Raw genomic sequence first — 23724 nt, 5'->3', positions numbered from 1 at the left:
GCCAAATTACTTAAAATGATGTAAAACAAAACTGCGTTCCTGTTTAACTGCTGCCATATACCAGTGTTTGATAATATACTGATAATAAAATCACATTTTGCAGTTGGCTTCTGCTGCCCCAATGAGGCCAAAAATTAATGCAGATTTAAAGAGATGTGCCTCCACAAATGTCAAGATTATTACAATATGCAACTTAAACTGCATATTGGCTATGTAATTAGATAAAGTGTATTGCAATAAGATTACAGTTCTTTCTGCTGCTACATTAAAAAAAACTTTTAATGAAGGACCAGGGGTTAATTTGGGTACACACAGATCTGTAGCCTCTGTCCCCCCTCTGAGAGGGTGTGATAAATAGCCTCTGGCAGTCACTGCAGTCCAGTTTCAACACCTGGTACTCACACATACCCATGATACCATGTAGTCTCAATTATCTGCAATGTGCAAACTACAAAGCCCCCCTTTTATGAGACTGTATTGAAAAACAAGAATAAAACCAGCCAATACAACTTAAATATATTCAAGGCTAGAAAGTCTGGAAGTTGACTTTCTTTGTTGTCAAAAACATAGCTGAGAATAACTTGGCTGCTGTGCAAGCTGGGCGGAGGAAGGGACCAAAAGGACACACGGTTATATATTTAGACAACCAGACACATGGTGATAATATTTCATACGTACTTGGACCAGGACCTGACTTTATCCCGCAATAGTAGCGCTATCCCAGTTCATAAATTTACACCAGTGCCAAACAAATTTAACTTTTGGATGAATGTGTCTCTCCTCCCTCTCTCCACATTTCCTCCTCCTCTCTCTCGGGGATCTAGTCTGATCCAGTCTGGTTCATGGGTGCGAGATAATCGGCCGATGATGTGAGTTAATGAGGCGGAGATGCGGGAGGACAAACTCAGACGCGCTCCTCTCCAGCGACGACAGGTGCGCCACCCGTGAGCGAGAGGAGGACGAGACGGAGGAGCAGGCAGAATAAAGAGGGGGGAGAGGCGGACAGCGTAGGGGATAAATAAAGCAGAGCCACTTTCCGGGGTTTGCGCTATGGAGCCGGGGCAGAACGCGCAAGTCGCCGACATGGGAGGAGAGCACTCCGCAGGGGTGTGCGTACTAGTAGAGCGGGACAGGGACCGGGAGAGGGGCGACGTGTCCAGCCCCTGTCCACCGGCTAAGCAGCGCTCCCTGCGAGTCGTGTATGTCCTGAACGACGGGCTGAAGTCGGTGATGGCCAGCAGCCCGGAGTCCGGAGCGCTGCAGTGTCTGCAGAGAGCCTGCGACTCGGAGAGCGCCCTGCTCACCACAGTCACCTTCGGGAGACTGGACTTTGGAGAAACATCAGTGCTGGACAGTTTCTACGATGCAGGTGTGTTACAGTTCAAAGTGTGTCAGTGACTTATTACTCACAACAAAAAAAAAAAAAGGTTAAAATCCAACACATGAATGCAACATGTCCTGCACATCTTAACTTTAAATGATTTAGGGTTCTTCTTCGTAAACAGAAGAATAAAAGTGAAAATATTTAGGGACAAGTTAGCTGGCCAACATTTATTAAACAAAGTTTGCCTTCTCAACATGTATGTACTGTTTTTACTAACATTATTTAACTTTTGCCCGCCTCCTCTTCAGAAAGCGTTAGCTTAGCTGCTAAAAATAGATGCTAACACGAACGTTAGCTTACTTGGCGGTTACACTAAAGTAAACTTTAAACTGGTCAGTTTTGAAACTTTAGGCAAATTACGTAACTGCAAAAGTCCATTTGTTTTCGAGCAAAGACTAGTTGTTCCCCATTCTGCGGTCAACGACACACGGCTAGCTAAGATTTTTAGGAAACGTCTGCTGCAGGGCTCAAGCAAGCGCTCAGCGGTTACCATGGTTACCACAGAGCCCTTCAACTGGAAGAAACCAAAAATCCTGAGGGGGGGAGAGGGGTGTCTGTGTGCATTGGTACTGCCTCATTATGAACATAAAGATATAGAAGCGTAATTTTTTTGGTAAATTTTTTTTTTGTCAAGTTGTCAAAACAGGATTTAACAGTTTCTACAGGCATTTAATCTGAAAAAAATGTGTCCGTACAAAACCTTGAACAGTTAATGGACACTACACCTAAATACTATTTAATTTAACCCAAAAGTAAAGTTGGGTGTAATCACAATATTTTAATCTAATGAGAAAGATTGTACAGTATAAAGGATCACACTGGGTTGGCACATGTTTCTTAAATACTTTAATTTTCAAAGGCCCAACAAAATATTAATAATAATAATAATAATATAAGATTCAGATTTGACACTTTATTGTTATTATTATTGAACTTCAACTTACTCTTCTCAGTGTTAGCAGTTATTTATTACCAAAGGATTTAAGGATGAACTTTGTCCTCTAAAGCACTCTATGTTTAATGTCAGTTCTTGAAATTACATCTTTATTTAGTAACTCAATTGACCGCTGTTACCCATAATGAAATTACCACATGCAGAAATACTACTCATTATAATCTGGCCGTGTGTAACCCCAGAGCCTTTATTTCCTCGAATGAGCAGTCGTCCCCGTTTCCTGGCTAGTTTTTCAGTTAAGTGATTCATCATTCTGTCTTCATCGTGGAAAGTTGACACCTTTTATAGATGTGTTGTGATCAGGGCAGAGTAACCAGAGCTCCACTGGAAAGCCTTTATTTACCAGCTATTTATACCAGGCTGTGATTTCGTCCACTCTTCTGCCAAAGATGAGAGATATTCATCTTAGTTACACAGACATTTCCAGCAGGTCTGGAGACAAAAAACAAAAAAAAATATTATGTGGTAAGTTTAAAAAAAGGAAAAGCTAGTTGATGGGAATAGTCTACTGTTTTCTCACGGTGCACCTTTTGTCAGAGACACAGATGTGATTAATACTGTTGGTTAAGCACCATTAAAGTTTCTTAGTAAACTATCACACAGAGCAATTAAGGCATTGTTGATGTTACTAATCTGTGGTTTTCCTGCCATGACATGTTACAGTACAGTACAGTACCCTAAAGTAAATGGTTCGGACATCGCTAATCTCATGCATTACTGTTATACATATTGTTTTGATACAGGATGGATTTCCATGAAATTATGTACAGATATTCATTATCCTCAGAGGATTCAACCCATGCAGCTGTCTGAGTGTTTCCACCAAAAATGAGTCTGCGAATAAAAATATTCATGTTTGTATGTTGTCTATGAAATATCCATAACTGGTTTGGGAAGTAAATGTTTGCTATAAGAAGCTAATAGCTTGCAGGTACACATGCTATTGATTACTATGATAAGATGAGATTTTCCTAAACCACCATTATAAGGTTGACGTTTGAGGCGTCAGAGAAGACATTTGGCAATTTCTTTTTGCAGTCATTGGGTATGGTCTGCATTTGTCCAATAAAATATTTTATTTCTGTCTAAGGACGGAGTATGAATGCAGATGAATTTGGCGATGCCTTGGCATTTCCTCTAGCGCCAACACAGCAGTACAGGTTTATTTATTCAGTCAAATATTTATACGCTGACTTCATGGATTGCAACAATTTCTGTAAAGCCTAGAGGGTGAATCGTAATGACTTTGATAATGCTGGCTTTACTTCTGCTGCTGAATGAGTTTTAGCAAATTATCTCAATAATGGATGGATCGCCATAAAATATTTGTGTCCCCCTTTTGGATGATTAGCAATAATTCTGGTAAACACATGATTTTTCATCTATTTCCATTATCAGGTCAAAATTTTACGTTCACACCAGACCATTTAGACCAGTTCCTACAAGACTAATTATATTCCTTGTTAACCTGTTAACTTGTGATGGTGAATGCTGGAAAACATAAATAAATGCTTATATTAGCGCTTAGCTCAAAATGCAGCTCAGGGCAGCCTTGTAGAGGCTGTGGACTCTTCTTGTGAACCTCCAGTGCTATTTTATTTTATTTCAGGAAGTACAGTACCTGGCTAGACTGTGTGTACATAATTCCTGGGTCTAGATGAAAGCTTCTTTAGCGGAAAAATGTGGTTCTGCATGTCTGCACCACTTGCCCATGCTTGCAGTCTTTGCAGAAACTCACATCATCATATCACTGCTACAGGTAAAATAGGGGAGTGTTGTTTCTTGGAATTCCCAATGAACTAAAAACAAATGCGCTTTTTAAACCCCTCTAATCTCAATAGCAGATGAATTTCAACTTGGACTTGGATTCCTTGTTCACGTGTCACTTCTCTAAACTATACTTTTAAATTATGAGCTTAGAGACATGTTTTTATGTTGTCTCCACCATCACTTCCTTGTTCCAGACATTGCTGTTGTGGACATGAGCGATGTGTGCCGGCAGCCCTCCTTGTTTTATCACCTCGGCGTTCGAGAGAGCTTCGACATGGCCAACAACGTCATCCTGTACCATGACACTGACCCCGACACTGCACAGTCACTAAAGGTACTCGTGCCTTTTTGAAAGTCCTGTGCATGTAATCAGATTTCAAAGATGCCATTCCTCCACGCCTCCTTTGAACAAAGTGATCCACTAAGTTATTTACAGACCAGTGTGTGTTTGTGTGTGTGTGTGTGTGTGTGTGTGTGCGTGTGTGTGCAGTAGCTGTTTAAACGAGTAATGTGGCCAGAATACACTCTGTGGCTCTGCTGCACAGCCTTGAGACACATTCTCACATGCTCTATTTTATCTTATTGCAGGACATGGTGGCCCAGAAAAACACAGTAAGTGTATGTGTGTGTTTCACAGTGATTTATGAATGTACGACAATGATTTTCTTTTCTTACTATCCCTGGAGTAACATTCGTGACAAGTGCTGTACGTCTCCTCGTGCAGCAATGCAAGCAGGAACGCATACCTACATGCTTTCACGTTGTCAGTCCTTTCTTGCTCACACGGGTTCCTGAAATAGAATTGAGGCTCCTGGTTTTCTTAGAAGCTGATGTTTAATGTGTTTGCTGTTTTTGTGTGTATATATGTGTGTATTTGTGGAGTAGGCGGCTCGTCCTCCAGTGTTAGGTTTTCCTTGGGTTCAGTTGCCTCCAGAATACAGGGGGACTGGACTGCGGAATAAAGTAGGTACCGGGCATGCACCAAAGCATGCTGGGAGACTTCCTCATGGACTGATGTAGTAATACTAACAAGGTCAGGCTGAATAACAACGGCTTCCCCACGGGATGTTGTGTGAATAACACATTTAATCCCCTAACAATGTGCAGCTCACAAAGCCATTGAAGGTTTCAGACATGGCAGAGTTGGTAGCTTTGTGAACGTGAGTGTAAATACTGTCAACTCTCATAGTGCCATTTTTGTAGATAGACAGAGGCTGAAACTGGCACTACACCTTCTCACCAGCAAACAGCGGATAGAGACAGTTAGCTAAAGATTTGGTAGCAAGAATGTATTCGAAAAGCTGGAAAAATTTTACAAATAACCAGACGAAAGAGTTGTCTCTAAATTGGGCGACAGGACTGTCCCCAGATAAGATTTGTGTTGTACAGACTACAAAGGCAAATTGTGACATTGCTTGTGTCTGGACCATAAAGTTACAATGGTACAAACTGCTTACACTACTGCCAGCTGGCACATACGGTCTGGACTAGCATGAGAGGAAATAACTCTCAGGGATACACTGCCAAAGCTAGGTTCACAAACCCCGACTGCCCAACACTGGCCAATGGCCGATTGTCGATTCGGTGTCTCACTGTACTCATTTAAAATTGATGGATGCGTGAAGAAGTTTGCTGACGAGTAACTCGTTGTCAACTTGCAATAACTGACCTAATACATCAGTTATTATAGGTCAGCCCTAAAGAAGACTTAAAGCTTAGAAGAATTTTGTTGAAAAGGGACTGCTGCTGTGACTGCTGTGGTTTTGGTAACTGAAAATACACTGCATCTTCCTAGGATCTGTGTAACTGGTATACCAGAGCAGAGACACTTTTTTCAACTTAACAATACAATCTCATTATGGAGACATCTGTCTTTTTCTTTAGAGGTGTGAGAACTGAGAGATAAGACCTTTTCCCATGAGAGACTGGAAAGATGATGTGTTGGATTTAATGGTCTCTTGACACAGAGTGGGTCAAACTGACCTGCTAGTACAACAGATGGATCACTCTAGCTAAATACATGGGAATAATAAACACAGAAAATATGAAATTACCGACATAAGATGACAGATATCGCCTAAAACGATGTGCTGCAGATGCAAAGAAAGAGAATGACCAGCAGTTTAACAACTGTATGCTGCATGTTAAAAGAATACAATGTAATTTTTATTATTTTATTTTCCACGTTGGCCGTTTAGCTTATGATTTCAGCAGATCGGCTTTGATGGTCTTTGATAAACATGCAGCTTAGTATGACTCTTAATTCCTCCTTCCTGGACTCCTTTTACACCTGGCATCAGTCTCCAGCATGTGTGCTTACTTGATATATAACAGCACTCAACTACATTAGCATGCGACTTTTAAAAGCACCTCAAATTCAAGCAGTCTACTTTATTAACATTAAACTCAGCCTTCTCCTCTCTTTCAAGGCATCCAGCGGTAACTACTACTTCATCCCCTACATAGTGACTCCTAACCATGAGTACATGTGCTGCGAAAGTGACGCCCAGCGCAGGGCTAGCGAGTACATGCAGCCCAGCTGGGACAACCTGCTGGGGCCGCTGTGCGTCCCCCTGACGGACCGCTTCACCAGCCTGCTGAAGGACATCCATGTGACATCCTGGTGAGACGGCAACATAAACTTGTCTATCTTACATTACTTTAATGGAGCATATTTTGAGCCTTTTAAGCAATTTAACTCTAGTGGAGGCAATATTAAGATAATTTGCTCGAGTGAAAGTGCCACACAATTCTCTATTACACAAAGCCTGCATTAAAAATTTTACCTTTTGATTTGTATGCTACTTATAGTTAAAAGAAAAAATAGCCAACGTCAGCTGCCACATTCATTCTGTGCCTGTGTGCAACAAAATAACTCTCCATACCAGCAGGGGGCAGTAGCCCGATTTCCTTGTTCAAAATGGGGAAAACCAGATCAGCTAGGCAGGAAGCTATGTAACTAGGAAGAGCTATAAACCATCATACAGAGCCGGCCTCTCCTGAATCAGTTTATTCATTCTAGATGATCATGTTGCTGTGAAATTATTTGTGTATATAAATGTTCAATGCGATCTCTTTTTCTGATGCATTTGGTCACTGATTCCACATACACCCCACAAAAACTAGCATCACAAAGGTTAACCGACAGCCCAACACCGCGAAACAGCTGATGTAAGCTTGGTGTGAACCTTAGGACTTATCAGATTTTTTTTCAAGTAACTTGAGGATAACAGTGGATATAAATTACCTAGTATAATGCACACATTAACCTACCCAGTACAATTTAGAGATTTTAACCGCTAATATAACCTTGTAACCTATTGTTCACTTCAGATTATCTGCTTCTGCATTAGGCAGAGTTTTGATAGTGAAAGTCATTACATCATAATTTATTAAGTAAAGTTTGGTCAAAGTTTTAAGTTCAGAATTAAAGTCCCCACTCGATTTTAGCAATTTAATGAGCTTTAATAAAAGCTCCGAATGGCATGTGATTATTTGCAAATTCATCGAGCCCACACTAATTTGTGGAAGATTAATTAACATTTGTAGATTTGTGGCATTTTTTTCATACTTTTAAATCTATGTGGCCAGCTCTTTCTTGATTCACAGTGCATCGCCAGTGACTATTTTATTGCAGTGCTTTAGGTGGATTTTTGCAAAACAAAAAAGCTACCCTGAAGTTGTCCTTCTTCATCTCACCATCTACATGCAGTGCTTCCTTTAAGGACACCCTTCTCAACGACATCAGGAAGGCCAGGGAGAAGTACCAGGGAGAGGAGCTGGCCAAGGAGCTATCCCGCATCAAACTCCGAATAGACAACACAGAGGTCTTAACGCAGGACATCGTCATGAACCTGCTTTTTTCCTACAGAGACATACAGGTACGAAGACACCACCAGCATCATTTGCTGTTACGGTTGTTCTACTAGCATTGTCGTGAAGTTTAGAACTAGCATGCCATCTCTTGTCTTTATCTGATCACCAGGACTACGATGCTATGGTGAAGCTAGTGCAGACTCTGGAGATGCTGCCGACTTGTGATCTGGCCACCCAGCCCATGATCCAGTTCCACTACGCCTTTGCTCTTAACAGGTGCAAAGCAGCCGTATTCAAACTCAGTGGCTTTATATTTACCATTACTTTTACTTATTAATTACAGCATTAGATGAACTTCACTGATACCATGATGCACAGTTTCTTTGCCATTACATTTTTGTGCCAGATATTGTATACATTTTCCATCAAAACAGCATCCGAAATGATCACAACTTCACGGCAAAAGCAGGAGACATACCAAAATTAAATTACCAAGAGGATACAGCTACAGCTAAGCCTTGACATTACATAATGAGGGAGTTAAACTACACCATGGTAGAGATAAAACACTGAGTAACCTTTGCTAGCTACTCATATTTCCATGTTTTTAGTAGTAGTCCCACTGTGTAGTTAAACTGTGCGACCCATATTTCACATTAAAATACGTTTGTATGTGTGCAGGAGGAACAGTCCTGGAGACAGAGAGCAGGCTCTCAGAGTGATGCTGCAGGTGTTGCAGTCCTGCGAGCATCCAGCCCCGGACATGTTTTGCCTTTGTGGACGAATCTACAAGGACATTTTCCTCGACTCAGACTGCAAAGACACTAAAAACAGAGACAACGCCATACAGTGGTGAGAAGAACACACACAAAGGAATGAATGCATCTTTTATTCATCTAATTATTTCTCTCTGTTTATTTATGTGTGTGTATCCCATACCACCTGCAGGTACAGGAAGGGGTTTGAGCTACAGCCAACTCTTTACTCTGGTATCAACCTAGCTGTGCTCCTCATTGTTGCTGGCCAGCAGTTTGAGAACTCCATTGAGCTGAGAAAAATAGGTGACCTGATACTCCCTTTAATTTAATTTCAATGGACTCAAGAGCCAGGGCGCCAGCTTGAAAACTAAATATTTGTGCATGTAATTAGCCTTCAGATTCACTGCACCTGCTTCATTTGACTGTCCGAATGTTTGTTCTCATTCATACGATTAAAACTGATAACGATGATATGTTCTGGCTCCAGTGTTAATTGATTTCAGGGCCAGATGCTTTGCAAAAACTTAAAAACTACTAGCATCTTGAAGTCCCACATGTGCAGTACTGTGTCTAAAGCAGCAACAAGCTAGTAGCAAATCTGTTTTAATCAGTTTCTGTCTTCAAATAATCTAATTTCTGTAGGTGTGAGGTTGAACAGTCTGCTGGGGCGCAAAGGTTCATTGGAGAAAATGAATAACTACTGGGACGTGGGCCAGTTCTTCACCGTTAGCATGCTAGCTAATGACATCCCTAAAGCTACACAGGCTGCTGAGAAGCTGTTCAAACTAAAGCCGCCTCTCTGGTAAATACTTCACATTAAAACTATCTTAACTGTTATGTTTTGACATTTATTGAATTTCCAGAAAGAGAAGAAATAAAGAGACTTTACCTTGTAAGTATAACTACAAGTATAACCTTGTAAGAAAATGGAAAATGCCGCACGAAATATCTTAATATACAGTATGTGAATAGATGTAGACTTTCAGATTTTGTAAGCATGTAATGTATTTGTGATCCAACAAAACGTGTGTTGTAAGTTTTGAGCTACCCATTTCTACAGTATAGTGGATGACTTTTGAATCAGAAATCAACATAGCATCTTGGAAAATGCCACACTAAATGTCTTCCTTAGTGCGAACAAGAAAACACAACACCCAGATATTTGAAAATCAGAAATTACAATTTTGTAATTACTTGATAAGTCTTAGTGCTCCCCATTTCATTCATTATACTGAGGTTAATGTATTTATTACACTTTTCGACCTATTGGTACAATGCCACATCTACCCATTTATTCGCACAAACAACTCAGGGTTCATGTTCTTGCTGAAGGACACTACAGCATGTGGTTCACTGTTGATCAAAACAGTAACCCTCTGGTTTGTGGACACCCATATCTACCTACTGAGCCTCTGCCACCCCATTCAGCATTTTTTTTAAAAAGCAACCACTGGAGGACAAAAATAAGGTTCTGACAATGGCTTAGTGACCAGATCACATACAGAAAATCCATAATTTTATCTCATAGTAATAAGTAAGCATTTACTCTTTTTTTCCTATTTATTTTATTAATCCTGACACAAAAACACAAATATAACCAGCACAGAATTACAGGTTAATTATGGCGCTTAATGATTTCATTGAGTTTGATCTGGTTTAATGTCTGCCAGGTACTTGAGGTCGGTGGTGCAGAACTTGCAGCTGATCCAGAGGTTCAAGAAGCAGACGGTGGAACATTCTCCCCAGCGAGAGAGGCTCGACTTCTGGATGGACATCATCGTAGAGGCCACGCAGGGCACCACCAACAGACTGCGGTTTCCGGTACAAGCACACACTCACGCTCATACATGCCCGAGATGTTGAAACACGCATGCAACAAAACATGTCCGCACGGCGTTTCTTTGGCAGGTGTTGATCCTGGAGCCGACCAAGGTTTACCAGCCCTCGTATGTGTCAATTAACAACGAGGCTGAAGAGAAGAACGTCTCTATCTGGCATGTTTCTCCTCCTGAAACGGTGAGAGCATCGCCAAGACATTGACTGGATTATGGTTTAATATACACTACAGTAAAACAAAATGTGAATAATAATGAGGAATTAAATGATTGTACTTCGTTTGCTTTTATTACAGAAAGGAATCCATGAGTGGAACTTCACTGCAATGTCTATTAAAGGCATTAGGTATGGATAAACTTTTTTGACGAGAGATTAAAACAAACGACAAATTTTTGTGGAACTGTGGATATTAATAGTTCTTTGCTGAAACACAGAAATAAGAGCAAATCAATTCACTGCCTAATTTATACTAAGTTTTTTTGTTTGTCTGCAGTATCAGTAAGTTTGACGAGCGCTGCTGCTTCCTCTACGTCCACGATAACTCCGACGACTTCCAGATCTACTTCTCCACCGAGGAGCAGTGCGGTCGGTGAGGACACACACCTGTAGATGTGTCTGTGTAGGTTTGTGTGTGCGTGTTTGTCTGTCTGTGTTCGTATTGTACGTGCGATTGTGACCTGGAGGCCGTGAACTGAAATTACGTGTAATGTATCTGGTGGTGTGTTTCAGGTTCTGCTCCAAGGTGAAGGAGATGATATCTGATGGTACAGGGAATGCTGTGGAGCTAGAGGGGGAAGGTGACGGAGATACTCTGGAGGTCAGTGTGTGTTTCTGGGGAATTATTTAAGGTGTATTATTTTACGTTAGCTACTTATATTTGCTCTTTCTCAATGTATTTTTATGCTACAGTACGAGTATGACACCAATGAGACAGGAGACAGGGTGGTGCTGGGGCGGGGCACTTATGGAGTGGTGTATGCTGGGAGGGACCTCAGCAACCAGGTCCGAATCGCCATCAAAGAGATCCCTGAAAGAGACAGCAGGTAGGTTCTTGATTTGTTTTCAGTACAGCTGAGAAAATGCACAGAAATGCAAAAAGTAACCACAGAGGAAAAAAAGCTCTGAATGCAATTTGATAGTCCCACAATCAGAGTCATTTTGTTGTAAACAAATTCATTCACAGCGCACAGATGAAGGGTATGACTACACCGCTGTTGCTTTTCTATCCATCGTCAAATAAAGCCCATCCAACGACTTGATTGACCCAGCAGATCTTTGCAGGAACACATTTCCCAACGTAGAGACCTCAGACCAACTTTCCTCCACGAATATCTTGTAGACAGGGCAATTTGGGCTGGCTTTTAGGCTATAAAATAACAATTATTTTCAAAAAATTTTGGTCTTAATGTAACGGTAATTAACAAAATAGGCTAAAATGAATGGCAAAAGTTTTTTATTAATTGTTTTGCACAATTTATACATAGTAATGTTGCCTTTTCCCTTGCTGTCAAGCTAAACTTTATCAGAGGCTTCTTGTTTCCATCCAATGTGGGAGCCACATGGTTGCTAGTCGCTGGTTCTGACTTCCCAGGAAAGCTTGTTAAAACATGTAGTATGAGCTAAAAAAAATCACAGTTGCTTCCCAGTTTTAAAGGCTGCTTGTAGCTGTACGTTTATTGTTGTGCAGCATGTTTTATTTAACTAAAACAAAAATACAGGAAGCTTTTTTGATCATATGGGCAGTAATTTGTTTTGCCGCAGAGTAACTTAAGACTGCATGTTTACATTATATAACATGCATTAATAGTTCAATCAAAGTAATGCAAATAAACCTGTCTTTTCTTTGTGTGTATTTTCAGGTACTCCCAGCCACTTCATGAAGAGATCGCTCTGCACAAGTACCTGAAGCACAGGAACATTGTTCAGTATCTGGGCTCCGTTTCTGAGAATGGATACATCAAGATCTTCATGGAACAAGTGCCTGGAGGTGTGTTTGTATCAATCAGAGACAGAGTCCTCTGTATAAAAACAATTATTTTGTGTTGACTCCAAAATCAATTCAATTGTTTTAATGTTGTTGTATATAATATAAAAGACACTTAGTCGAGAGCCATTATCAAGATATGTCAGATAATCTGCCTAAATTCTTTGTTTCCGCAAAGTAGACAGATGTTCTATATTAAATACAACATAAGACGTCATGATGGAACACATTGTCTATTTCAGAGATCGATGCTTGTGACCTCTCGGCTGCCGGGCGGTCTCTCTAACTGCTTGGTCATCTTCCCATTTCATGATAGGTTTTGGACACTCCTTGTCTCCTTTCTCCAGGAAGCCTGTCTGCGTTGCTGCGTTCGAAATGGGGCCCTCTGAAAGAAGCGACGATCATCTTCTACACCAGACAGATCCTGGAGGGGCTCAGATACCTGCACGAGAACCAGATCGTCCATCGAGACATCAAGGTACAACAAGACTTTCATACACACTAGACTGAGAAGGAAGGGTGATGTTAAGTGTAAATATTGCAGGACCAAGAGTAGAGCCCTGAGGCTCTCCATTGATGATGAGCATTGATGATTTGCTTTAAATATGAAAAAACAGCTTCGGGGTAAACACTGAACCTCTTTTTTCATGTCGGGACATTTCTTTATTAGGGTGATAACGTGTTGGTGAATACCTACAGTGGCGTCTTGAAGATCTCAGACTTTGGTACCTCAAAACGTTTGGCAGGAGTCAATCCCTGTACTGAAACATTTACAGGTAACTGTTTGCTCACTTGATTTTTCCTGAATACGTTTCTTTGTTGTTTTGCAAAAAAGTAATATTTTTATGAATTTTACAGAATTTAAAAGGGTGCAAACAAAACACAAATCAGCCCAGACTCAAAAATTTCAAATGTCTCTAGATCCCATCGAACTTAATTTCTAAAATGAAATAGATGTCTGCAGTATTGGCTCACAGAGAAGGAAGACCACATACAAGTCCTAATCTGTCGCACATGAACAGACGGTATTCAGCCAGGGCTGCATAAATGGAGTCATAGAAATGCTGCGATCTGAGACCATGAGTGTAAATAACAAATGACCCTCAAAATGTCAAGAGCCACTATCAGCCTCTATGGAAACACTCAGACATACAAGCGCGTACAAAGATACATACACATTCATTGGCCATCTGGCCTGCTCCAGCAGTCAGCAAGGTGTGTAATCAGATTAGCTAATCAAGCAGAGGCAGAAAGGTGTTTACCTTTCATTAGCAGGTGAGTGTGCTATTTGTTTCTCCTCTGCTCTCTCCGCCAGTCTGCTCTCACCTTTCTATTGCTCTCACTGTCTTCCTCTGTTAACCTCAGCAGTTAGAGCAGACCACACATGCCAAATCTGCTCTGAATTTCTGATTTATAATAAAATACTCAGCGATACGGTAAAATATAATTCTTTTATGTACACTTTTTGGATTAAAATGATTGTTGTATCATGTCCTTAGCTGGTTTCCGTTTAATATTAGGTATTGTGTAGAATTTTGCTCCAGTTTGCAATTTGAGTCAAACAGAATGGAATAAAACTTCCAGTGAGATTATACTTGGGTTTCTATATAGATACACATAGATGTGTCTTAGTTGCCACTCATTGGTTGTTCTTGACATTTATTGTAAAATATCATCTGTTTAATGAAAAGATTGTGTTATCTGCCTCTCTGCTTGCAGGTACTCTGCAGTACATGGCTCCGGAAATTATTGATAAAGGCCCTCGAGGCTACGGGGCACCGGCAGACATCTGGTCACTGGGATGTACCATCATTGAAATGGCCACTGGGAAACCCCCCTTCCATGAGCTAGGGGAACCACAGGCAGCCATGTTTAAGGTAGTAATTTATGAGATCCAGTTATTTGATATGTGAAGTCTTAAAGATACAGTGCAGGACTTAGAATAATATAAATGAACTTCTGTTCACCTGTATTTAGCCATATACCAGAGTTTTACATCGGTTTCTTGTGCTTTACGTCAACCAGTAATGACAACACCACAGCAATGGTGGTAGTCCACAGAAATAAGTAGCGTGATGGAGCCTATTGTGGTGAAACAAGCGTCATTAATCTAAACTGGGCTCTATGAATAAACTTTCTACGGTGGCCAGGAAGATTGAAATAGAACCCAGAAGGCATCCAAGAAAAGTTTTTGATGTTCCAGATAATAAAGACACTTGACTTTCAAAAGAAGGACAACAGTCAGACAAAACAAACTAGGTACAAGGTGCAAACAAGCATACATGGATTACCATGTTTTCCTTTGATGGACAGAAGACACTGTAGACATGTAGACATATGTCTCAAAATGTAATTACTGTGCCCTCCCAGAAGGGGGCAGTCAAAGTTCTGCACTGTAGCTTTAAATGTTTTCTGGTGGTTAGGGACATTAAAATAGAATCTCGATAGTGTCCCAGAAAAGTTTTTGATGTTCCTGATAATAATGACCCTTCAGAAGGAGGACAACAGTCTGACCTAAAAAAACGTTAAACCGTAGGGACAAACATGGATTACCATTTGTGCTCCTTTTCACTGTTGGACTGTAGACATATGCATGTGCTGACAGTGTAATTAAATTTTATTTCCACACTTAACTACCAGAATGTCTCTTGACTTTGTTTTGCAGGTGGGCATGTTTAAGATCCACCCGGAGATCCCGGAGTCTTTGTCGCTGGAGGCGAAGTCGTTCATCCTGCGCTGTTTTGAGCCTGACCCTCACAAGAGAGCCATCGCCTCTGACCTGCTCAGAGACACTTTTGTCAGGCACAACACCAAGGGCAAGAAGAGCAAGATCGCATTCAAACCATCAGGTTAGGCCAAACCTACCAGGAAAATCAAACGTCTAGATCTGGTAGTTAGGAGAATTAGGGGAGCCTAAGGTACTTCAGGACAGGTTGCATAAACATACCATGACTAATGTGTTAAGTCTTTTTTAGTAACTGAGCCTTATTTAGTTTATACTGTATATACAGAGGCTTTTGCAGCAAAGTAAATTGGAAAAATATTATTTAGTTTCTTATTTAGTTACTACCTGACACAATTTTAAATGAACTCATATTTGCCTAGATCACATGTGCACTGTTTTTGCTACATCTTGCAGACTTTACTTTCATCTTTACTTTCATTAAAAACCAACACTCTCTTGTTGCCACACCACTGAAAACTGAAAACTGAAAATAACACTGAGACGATGGGCATAAACCAAACCAGACCAGCATACGTGGATGACGGATTCGAATAGTTTATTCCATTGGATAGGCTGACTTTCTCTGTAACTTTACAAATCTATAAATGTAATACAATGTGGTCAAATCACAAATCATGTCATCCGACACATGCACCTACATTGTTTATATGTCCAGATCTATTGTTTTTGAGTATAAGTAAAATGGCAAATAACCTGATAAATTTAAAGTTTTCAAGTGTTTCCTACATGTCTGTGTTTTCAGACTACATCCATAACGTTTCTCTGCCAGTCCAGCTGCAGTGTGAGGCCGCCGGCAGCAGCAGCAGTGAACACGGATCCGTGAGTCCGGACTGTGACTCCAAACACGACGTTTTCTTCCAGAAGAAGAAAAGCTCTGGCTCAGAGAATCTTAAACCCACCAACTCCAACTATCTGAGGTGTGTTTGAGAACAGATACTGAGACTTTATCTTCGCAGGCTGAGCTCAGGTGTCTAAAATATGCAAAGTAATGCTCTGTGTAAAGATACTGTTTTAAATATTATTGTATTAAAATGACGGGATTGTGTGAAAAGTTGTGAATGAATGTGGAAATGAGCGCATGAGTGTGTTTGTGTGGTTGGCAGGTGGCCTTGTGCTCACAGTGTGCTCCGCTGCCTTTTACAATTCTGAAATAATGAGGTCTGATAATTTTACAAGCCAAACCTGGCGGCTGTGCACACACACACCATCACTTGTCCATGGACACATGAGTGTGCACACATACTTGCACGTTTCGGTGCGCTGACTCATGCTGCCTCTGCACTTTCCTGGGCACACAGAGTAGCCAGGAGAGGCTTGTATCTGTAAATAAACTGAATGGCACGCCACAGTGTTGTAAATCATTTCGTGTACTTGATGACTTTTTTTATATTGCTATGTGTGTGTGTGTGTGTATTTGTGTGTTGCAGTGTTCCGGATGAGGGTTCGGTGTCGGAGGACCGCAGTGTCCCCCCTTCACCAGAGGACAGGGACAGCGGTCTGTTCCTGCTGAAGAAGGACAGTGAGAGACGGTCTATTCTGTACAAGGTCCTGAATGATGACCAGGACAAGGTTATCTCAAACCTCAAGGAAAACCACATCCAGGTCTGTGTGCCAGTGTGTTTGTGTTCTTGTGTTACTTACATTGTGGAGACCTAGGACTGGTTACAAGGTCACTGTGTGGGGACTTACGTATTTACGAGACAAAATGCTAGTCCCCATTAGATGAATCATTTCAGTCATGTCAACACATCTCTCTAGTGGGGGGTCCACGCTCTTGTTGCCAAGGTAACCCTCTTGTAGCATTTCCTATCCCAAATGTTTCAGTGTGAAAACAAGCGGGACACAAAAATATTGTTAGCATGTAGATAGAGCTAGTATGGTATCGGTATGGACGGTGTTTCCTTGCAGTAAACTACTTGCTCCTTGCAATTGGTCATTGCCTTAGTTGCATTGCTTCATAGTTGACCTGTCCTCTTCATATCACCAGAGTTAGCTAGGATAAAAAGTGGCAAGGCTGAGTAGTAGTGCCCCATTTAGTTCTCTTAATGAATTAATGAAAAAGGTGTTTACATAGTTCATTACTGTGTTGTGAACTCTGTCTTTATTTAAAAGAATGAAGGAACATTTCATGTTTCTGTTTTTTTTTTGTTTTTTTTTTATTCCTGTGTTCATGTTTTGATTTTCGTTCATGTTTCATGTTTTCCAGTTTCCTGTTTTATTTTGTTAAGTTCTCGGTTTCCTGTCTTGTGTCCCTTCCCACCTTTGTGATTGTCTCCCCCGTCTTGATTGGTTTCACCTGTTTCTCGTCACCTTCCTGTCCTGTGATTTCCCACCTTTGTAATTATCTGCCCCGCCCTGATTGTTCTCACCTGTGTCTCCTCTGCCCTTGTGTGTGTATATATAGTCATGCTTTTCCCTTTGTCCCCGGTCATGTCATACTGTTTTCCACCGTTTCCCATGTTACATTATTGTCTTTTTGAAAGTTTTTTGATTTTTGTTTTTGGAATACCTGCTGTCTCAGCAGCGCTTTCTGTTTTGGTCTTGTTTTGTTTTTTGTGTCCAGCATTTGGGGCCTACCTCTGCTTGAAAAACTGTGACAGAACAAATTGAATGAAGCATAAAAACACAGCAGTAAATAGAATTTTCCTATATATTTGACTTGAAAAAACACAATAATGGCGAAATTGACATAGTAAAAGACGCTGGCAGACAACAGTGGGCCCACATCATTACATCAACATATTAACATGTGATATTAACATTATTCAAATACTTATGGTCACGAAAAGTCACATTAAGGGGCATAATTTCTGCTTGTAGTAAGTTCACTATGAAGCCAACTTAGCAAGGACGTAACACGGTATGATTGGAGATAAAAGTTTAGTCAAAAGGCGGCACTGTACAAGAACAGGCGCTTGCCTTGCTGTCTGCCATACTACCAGTAGGGTGCACACAAGATCTTCTGAAATCGCAAAATCTCCAGACCCATTCAGGCACATGAATCTCCATCACCAACAAGTTTTACATTGCGATAGTGAGTTACATTTTGGGCTCATTAGTTAATAAAAACTGTAATGCATGCGTGTTTTTAAATGTAAATGTGTGTAGGGCAGTGAGGAGCTCCAGCTGTCTGTCGATCACATCAAGCAGATCATCTGCATCCTTCGAGACTTCATCCATTCCCCGGAGAGGCGCGTCATGGCGGCCACCATCTCCAAGCTCAAACTCGACCTCGACTTTGACTCCACCTCCATCAACCAGATTCAGCTGGTGCTGTTTGGCTTCCAGGACTCTGTAAGAACGCACACAGGCAGAAATTCACACCATCGTGCTTATATATGTACAAATATGGGAAGAACCTATGAAGGATTTAGTTTCTATCGCAAAACTGAGAGGTATTTAAAGGTATTCAAAAAGTGTTGAGTATCTCTTCCCTTATAAACCCTTAAATCAAAAGTGGCATTGTTGAGGTACAGATTGCTGTTGAGTTTTATCAGACAATAATAAAAATATTCTTTTTTATGTTGTTAAACATACTATAGTGGGTGTAAATTGTATGAACATCTGCCCTGGTGTTTTCAGGTGAACAAGGTTCTGAGGAATCATCACATAAAACCCCACTGGATGTTCGCCATGGATAACATCATCCGCAGAGCTGTGCAGGCTGCTATTACCATCCTCATACCAGGTGGGCTACGGATCAGACAGCTGCAACCTGGCCTAAGCATTTTGGCTCTATCTAGTGGACATATCCTAAAATGTGGTTGTCAGAGTTTTGTCTTTAAATTATGATTTGTATAATTATATGCACAAATCCTGCATAACCCTCGTGCTACCCTCTTGCATAATCTCTCTCTGTCTGTCCATTCGCTTGGGGTCCCAGAGACCCCAAAGGTAGCACGAGGGTTAAATATGATAACACAACACACTATAGCACGCGGTTAAAACTCAAAATAAGACAGTCTAAGCATGATGTTGACCTCCAGAGCTAAAGACCCACTTTGGCCCGGCGTCAGAGTGTGAAGGAGCAGAGAAGGAAGACGAGGTGGATGAGGAGGAAGTGGAATTTGGTCCCGTTTTAGCCCCTCACGCCGACGACCCCGTGGCGACAGCTGACGCCGCCCACCTTGCAGTCAACACGTTAAACTCCACCCACTCCCAGGAGCATCAGCGCTCACACCACCAACTGGGAGCTCAGCTGGGACGGCTCAAGCAAGAGACCAACAGGTACTGCAAACAATAATTATTTTGTCATTAGTTTTGATTTTCCTGTTGCTGCGGGTTAGGTGGGGTGAATTTTCCAACAGACACGGAAAAGCGGTTGCGACCATGTTCCGATCAACAAATTCCACTCACACCTGAAAAACAAACGGTAAAACACCTGCAAGCTCAGACACACATCCAGACTATCGGCAATCAAGCATGTGATGAATGACATAGCTCTGGGGATGTGTACAGTTCATGGCTAAATTCCACAGGGTGTTGAGATGCTGTAAAACCCTACCACCTGACTTATTTGTACATTAAGAAATTACCAAAATATACTCATAATGAGAACTTGTTTTCTATCTTTTATAACAAGGTAACAGTAACTTTTTAAAGAGAAATCTGACAGAGACAAAACAAAAAAAATCTTTTGTATTTTAAATTATCAACAACATTCCAGAAGAGATTATCTCACTCTTTCATTTGTATTTACTGGTGCGGGTTAATGCTACTGGCGGCACAGTGGTGTGGTGGTTAGCACTGATGCGTCGCAGCAAGAAAATCCAGGCCGACTGGGACCAGAGTTAGTTTACTTCTACTTTATTGCCCACAGGGCAAAATTATTTTCCAGTGCACTGTACATCACCTTTACACATGCCATTACACAAATATGACAAAGTAAACAACAGCAAAAGAAAGAACAGCAGGCAATATACGATCTATCACAAGACAGCCGGCGTCACATTTACTTCCTTCAAAACTTCAACTTTCACGTTAGTGCTGTATTGCCAACACTCACAAATATGGTATGTGGTATGTGACAGAGGTGCAAATGACACCACACGCTTCACTAGAAGTGGCAAGAATAAACAAAACCCAAGGGGAGTTTCAGAACATTCTGTAAGAGCTAGGAATGAGGAGGATTAGGACTGAAACGATCCCATCAGATTTGGAGATAGACGTTTTGGCTTTTGAGCCAGTCTCCACATATCTCTTGGTAACTTGAGAACATAAAGGCCTGGTATTAAAACCTTAAACTATGAGGGTTGGTAGACACACCGAACACAGACTGTGACAGACAATGAAAGTTAAAAAGTGAAAAATGTTCATCTTTCGGCTCCACTTCGCTTTCTTGTTAGACCATCATATTGCTTGTCCACATTGTACACCCGTGGGCTCTACATTAACCGACATAACTGACGTTGCTGTTGGTGCAGGCTGCTGGAGGAGCTGCTGCTAAAGGAGAAGGAGTACCAGCAGGTCCTGAAGGCCACTCTTCAGCAGAGAACACATGACCTGGAGCTGGTCAAAGTCAGACACAGACCACCAGGTAAACTGATGGATTGATTATTTACTTGGCTCGTCTATGCTTCTCCCTTCTCCCCGTATGTGCACAGAATTCATACGACCTTAGGTTAAGTCCGCTTTGATAAGCATTTCTCCCTCATGTAAACCAGATGCAGCCTTATTCCTCACCTCATATGGGTGTATTTCAAAGTTTTGTAGCCTGACCTCCAACCCTCCCCCTTCATCAAACCATTAATTTAACTCCAGCTTCAGACAAGACTCCGAAGAAGGTGTCGCAATCTGCAGTGATAGTTTCGGTGTCTGCTGCTTTTTTTCCTGCACATTAGAAACACATCTGGCAAGAAAACACACTAGTAATTCGGAAATGATCTGATCAAGCGCCTCATGCTTGCCAACGGTTTTGGTTTTCCTGGCTCTCTTCTCAGTGTTCTCTTGGAGATCCGCCAGTTTGTTTGTTTTTTTAACTTCACGGCTTTGTTCCAGTACTGTTACAGTAACAGCTTCAGTAGTAGTGTATGTGTGTGCAGTTGTTATCCAGGAACACACAAAAAGCTTTCCTTTCTAAACCCATGAGGTCATTATCAGCTCTTTGTAGATCAATTCTTGTAATAGTAAAAGTAAACCAGGTGCTTCTCGTTTCAGACGTTTCGCCTCCCTCCATCTTTCACATCCCAGCGGACCATGAGCCAGACAAGCAGCTCACTGACTGGCTGAAAGAGCAGGGGGCAGACCAAGACACAATAGACAAGGTAGAGTATCAGTAGGCTTTTGAGCCACTTGTTCTTCTATTCCTGAACTAACAGCGTTTCTGTTTTGTGTTCTAGTTCGTGATGGAGGAATACACGCTGACTGACGTTCTCAACGACGTTACCAAAGATGACCTCCGCTGTCTACGTATACGGTACCTACATATTTTTGTGCCCTCTTGCAGTAAAGCCATATCAAGCTACTCTTAGTGGCTGTCAAAAAATAACAATAAAAAAACAGTCCTGAGTGAATAAAAATAAAAATAATACAGTAAAAATAGAACCAACCCTCCATCTTCCTCTCAGGGGTGGAGTCCTCTGCCGGATCTGGCGTGCCATCCAGCGGCACCGAGAGCGAGAGAGGCTGACGGCCGACAAGCGCTCAGAAAACGATGCATGACGTTGGACTACAGCTCAAGAAAACACGCACACATCCACACATTACCAGCCCTGCATGGCCAGCTCTACCTTTCTTTCTTTGTCTCCACGGTGCCTTTTCTTCTTATAGTCCCTGTGTTCGTACGTACAGGACTGACTGAATCCTTGCAGAGTCCGACTTGACCAGACCAAAGCTCTTTAGTGCAGGCACTACTGCGTGTATCTTTATGTGCATTTAAGTGTTTACGTGTGCCACGATGTGTTTGTGCTTGAGCATTTTGAAAGAAGAGTATGTCCTAGCAAACAGTGAAGGAGTTTAAAGTGCTCTCCTGCTGATTCTTTGAATGTGAAACACCGCCGTACACTTGAAAGATGATTGTAAACGGTTTGTGGTAGAGAATTTAGGTTTGTAATGTTGAAAAAGTGTGCAGCAAAACGTCTTAAACCACACATCAGAAAGTCTGCCTCCTGCTCATCGATTGGTCGGAACAGTTTTATCTTTGTACCCCCATGGTGTTCAGACTTGTTGATAGTTTTAAAACAAACATCCAAGTCGAAGCTATACAGATCTCTGAAACAGATGAAAAAGATAAAGCGAATAAATATACGGCCTGTCGTCGCGGTCCGTCCAATGTATAAAGTACAACAGTTGCCCTTGCTTTAGATAAACCGTGACCTTCCTGACTTGAGATTCTTAACATATGTACAGCTCCTTGTTAAAAAAGTGCGGTCACAGACACGACAGGAATGTATTTACAGACGTCTTGGCAGCTGAGTTTTGCCTTATGTTGCACTCTATAGGTGATGAATAGTAGTGAAGAAGGAACCAGTTACACTTTTGACCGACTGTACTTTCTGTAATGCAAAGTATCAGTGATAACTCCTGCAGACCTTCCTCTGAAAACGCCCAGAGTCACTTTGAATACCGACCTCAGCCCAAAGCCTCAAGTTTTGTAAAGATACTGTAGCATGCACGCATCACATCACGACGGCTGATCACAGCTGCCTTTTTATTTGTACGCATGTTATTTATTAGGTGTAACTATTCTCTTCTGCTGTGTGTGTATCTGTATTTGTTTTTTATTCCGACTAATATGTATTGTTCTGTGTGCTTCACAACTACAATAAACCTGGAAATATTAAAATTTGTTGGCCAATCTGATCTGATGTCACCTTTTGGTCAGGTCAGATATTCGTCAGAACACTGATTATATTGTCATCCTGTTAGTATACACAGACATCAATCACTGTTGTCCTGTGCCAGTTTCTTCTGCGCTGCCTACGTGTTTGAGCCTATTCTGCATTCTTTCCATTTCTTCCATACACATGCCTTGAACCGGTTTACCTGCCTGCATATGACCTTCTTCCTGGTTACCTTTCCACTTAACAGCTTTTTGAATTTAACTGTTCATGAGCAACGGACTGTAAGCCGGTCTCTGATTGTTCATGGTTGTAAATTCAGATCTGGAGCCACTGTGATACCTGGTATCCAGATCTGAAGAAATACTTCTTTCCAATACTCTGATTTGAGTACATGGTCAAATCAGAGTACTGATTGTGTATGTTATTAAAATGCTACCATACAGCATAACAACGAAATGCCAAAAAATAAAAAGTAGGATGCTCAGTGAAATGTATTTTAATACCTGCAGCCAGTAGTGTGTCACAGTCTGGCTTAAAGGAAAGACAAAGTGCGGAGGCCACACGTGAATCGTTTAAATAAAGTACATTTATTGTGTTTACAAATCAGTCAATTTTTGAGTGAGTGAATGCTACAATAGAAGAACTTAGACTTAGACTTAGATAAACTTTATTCATCCACAAGGGACAAAATAAA

At 41.3% G+C, this 23724-nt stretch overlaps 1 protein-coding gene across 1 annotated transcript; it reads left to right on the top strand.

Moving 5' to 3' along the window:
- Positions 1–893: 893 nt before the first annotated feature.
- map3k15 (mitogen-activated protein kinase kinase kinase 15) lies at positions 894–23724 on the top strand. Its single transcript, XM_084565729.1, has 30 exons — positions 894–1369; positions 4304–4443; positions 4698–4721; positions 4995–5072; positions 6539–6732; positions 7822–7990; positions 8095–8201; positions 8607–8777; positions 8874–8986; positions 9326–9485; positions 10354–10504; positions 10592–10699; positions 10815–10864; positions 11013–11108; positions 11249–11336; positions 11429–11562; positions 12379–12506; positions 12851–12981; positions 13174–13279; positions 14223–14380; positions 15169–15352; positions 15992–16166; positions 16677–16851; positions 18358–18543; positions 18832–18937; positions 19236–19476; positions 20673–20785; positions 21406–21512; positions 21588–21664; positions 21816–23724. Exons 1-30 carry the CDS (start codon positions 1051–1053, stop codon positions 21907–21909), a joined length of 4083 nt encoding a protein of 1360 aa, XP_084421855.1. The 5' UTR covers positions 894–1050; the 3' UTR covers positions 21910–23724.

The sequence above is a fragment of the Chelon labrosus genome, assembly GCF_963514085.1.
Source record: "Chelon labrosus genome assembly, chromosome: 18".
Classification (NCBI taxonomy): domain Eukaryota; kingdom Metazoa; phylum Chordata; class Actinopteri; order Mugiliformes; family Mugilidae; genus Chelon; species Chelon labrosus.
Note: the sequence above shows the minus strand (reverse complement) of the source record. Positions and strands in the feature narration are given on the sequence as shown.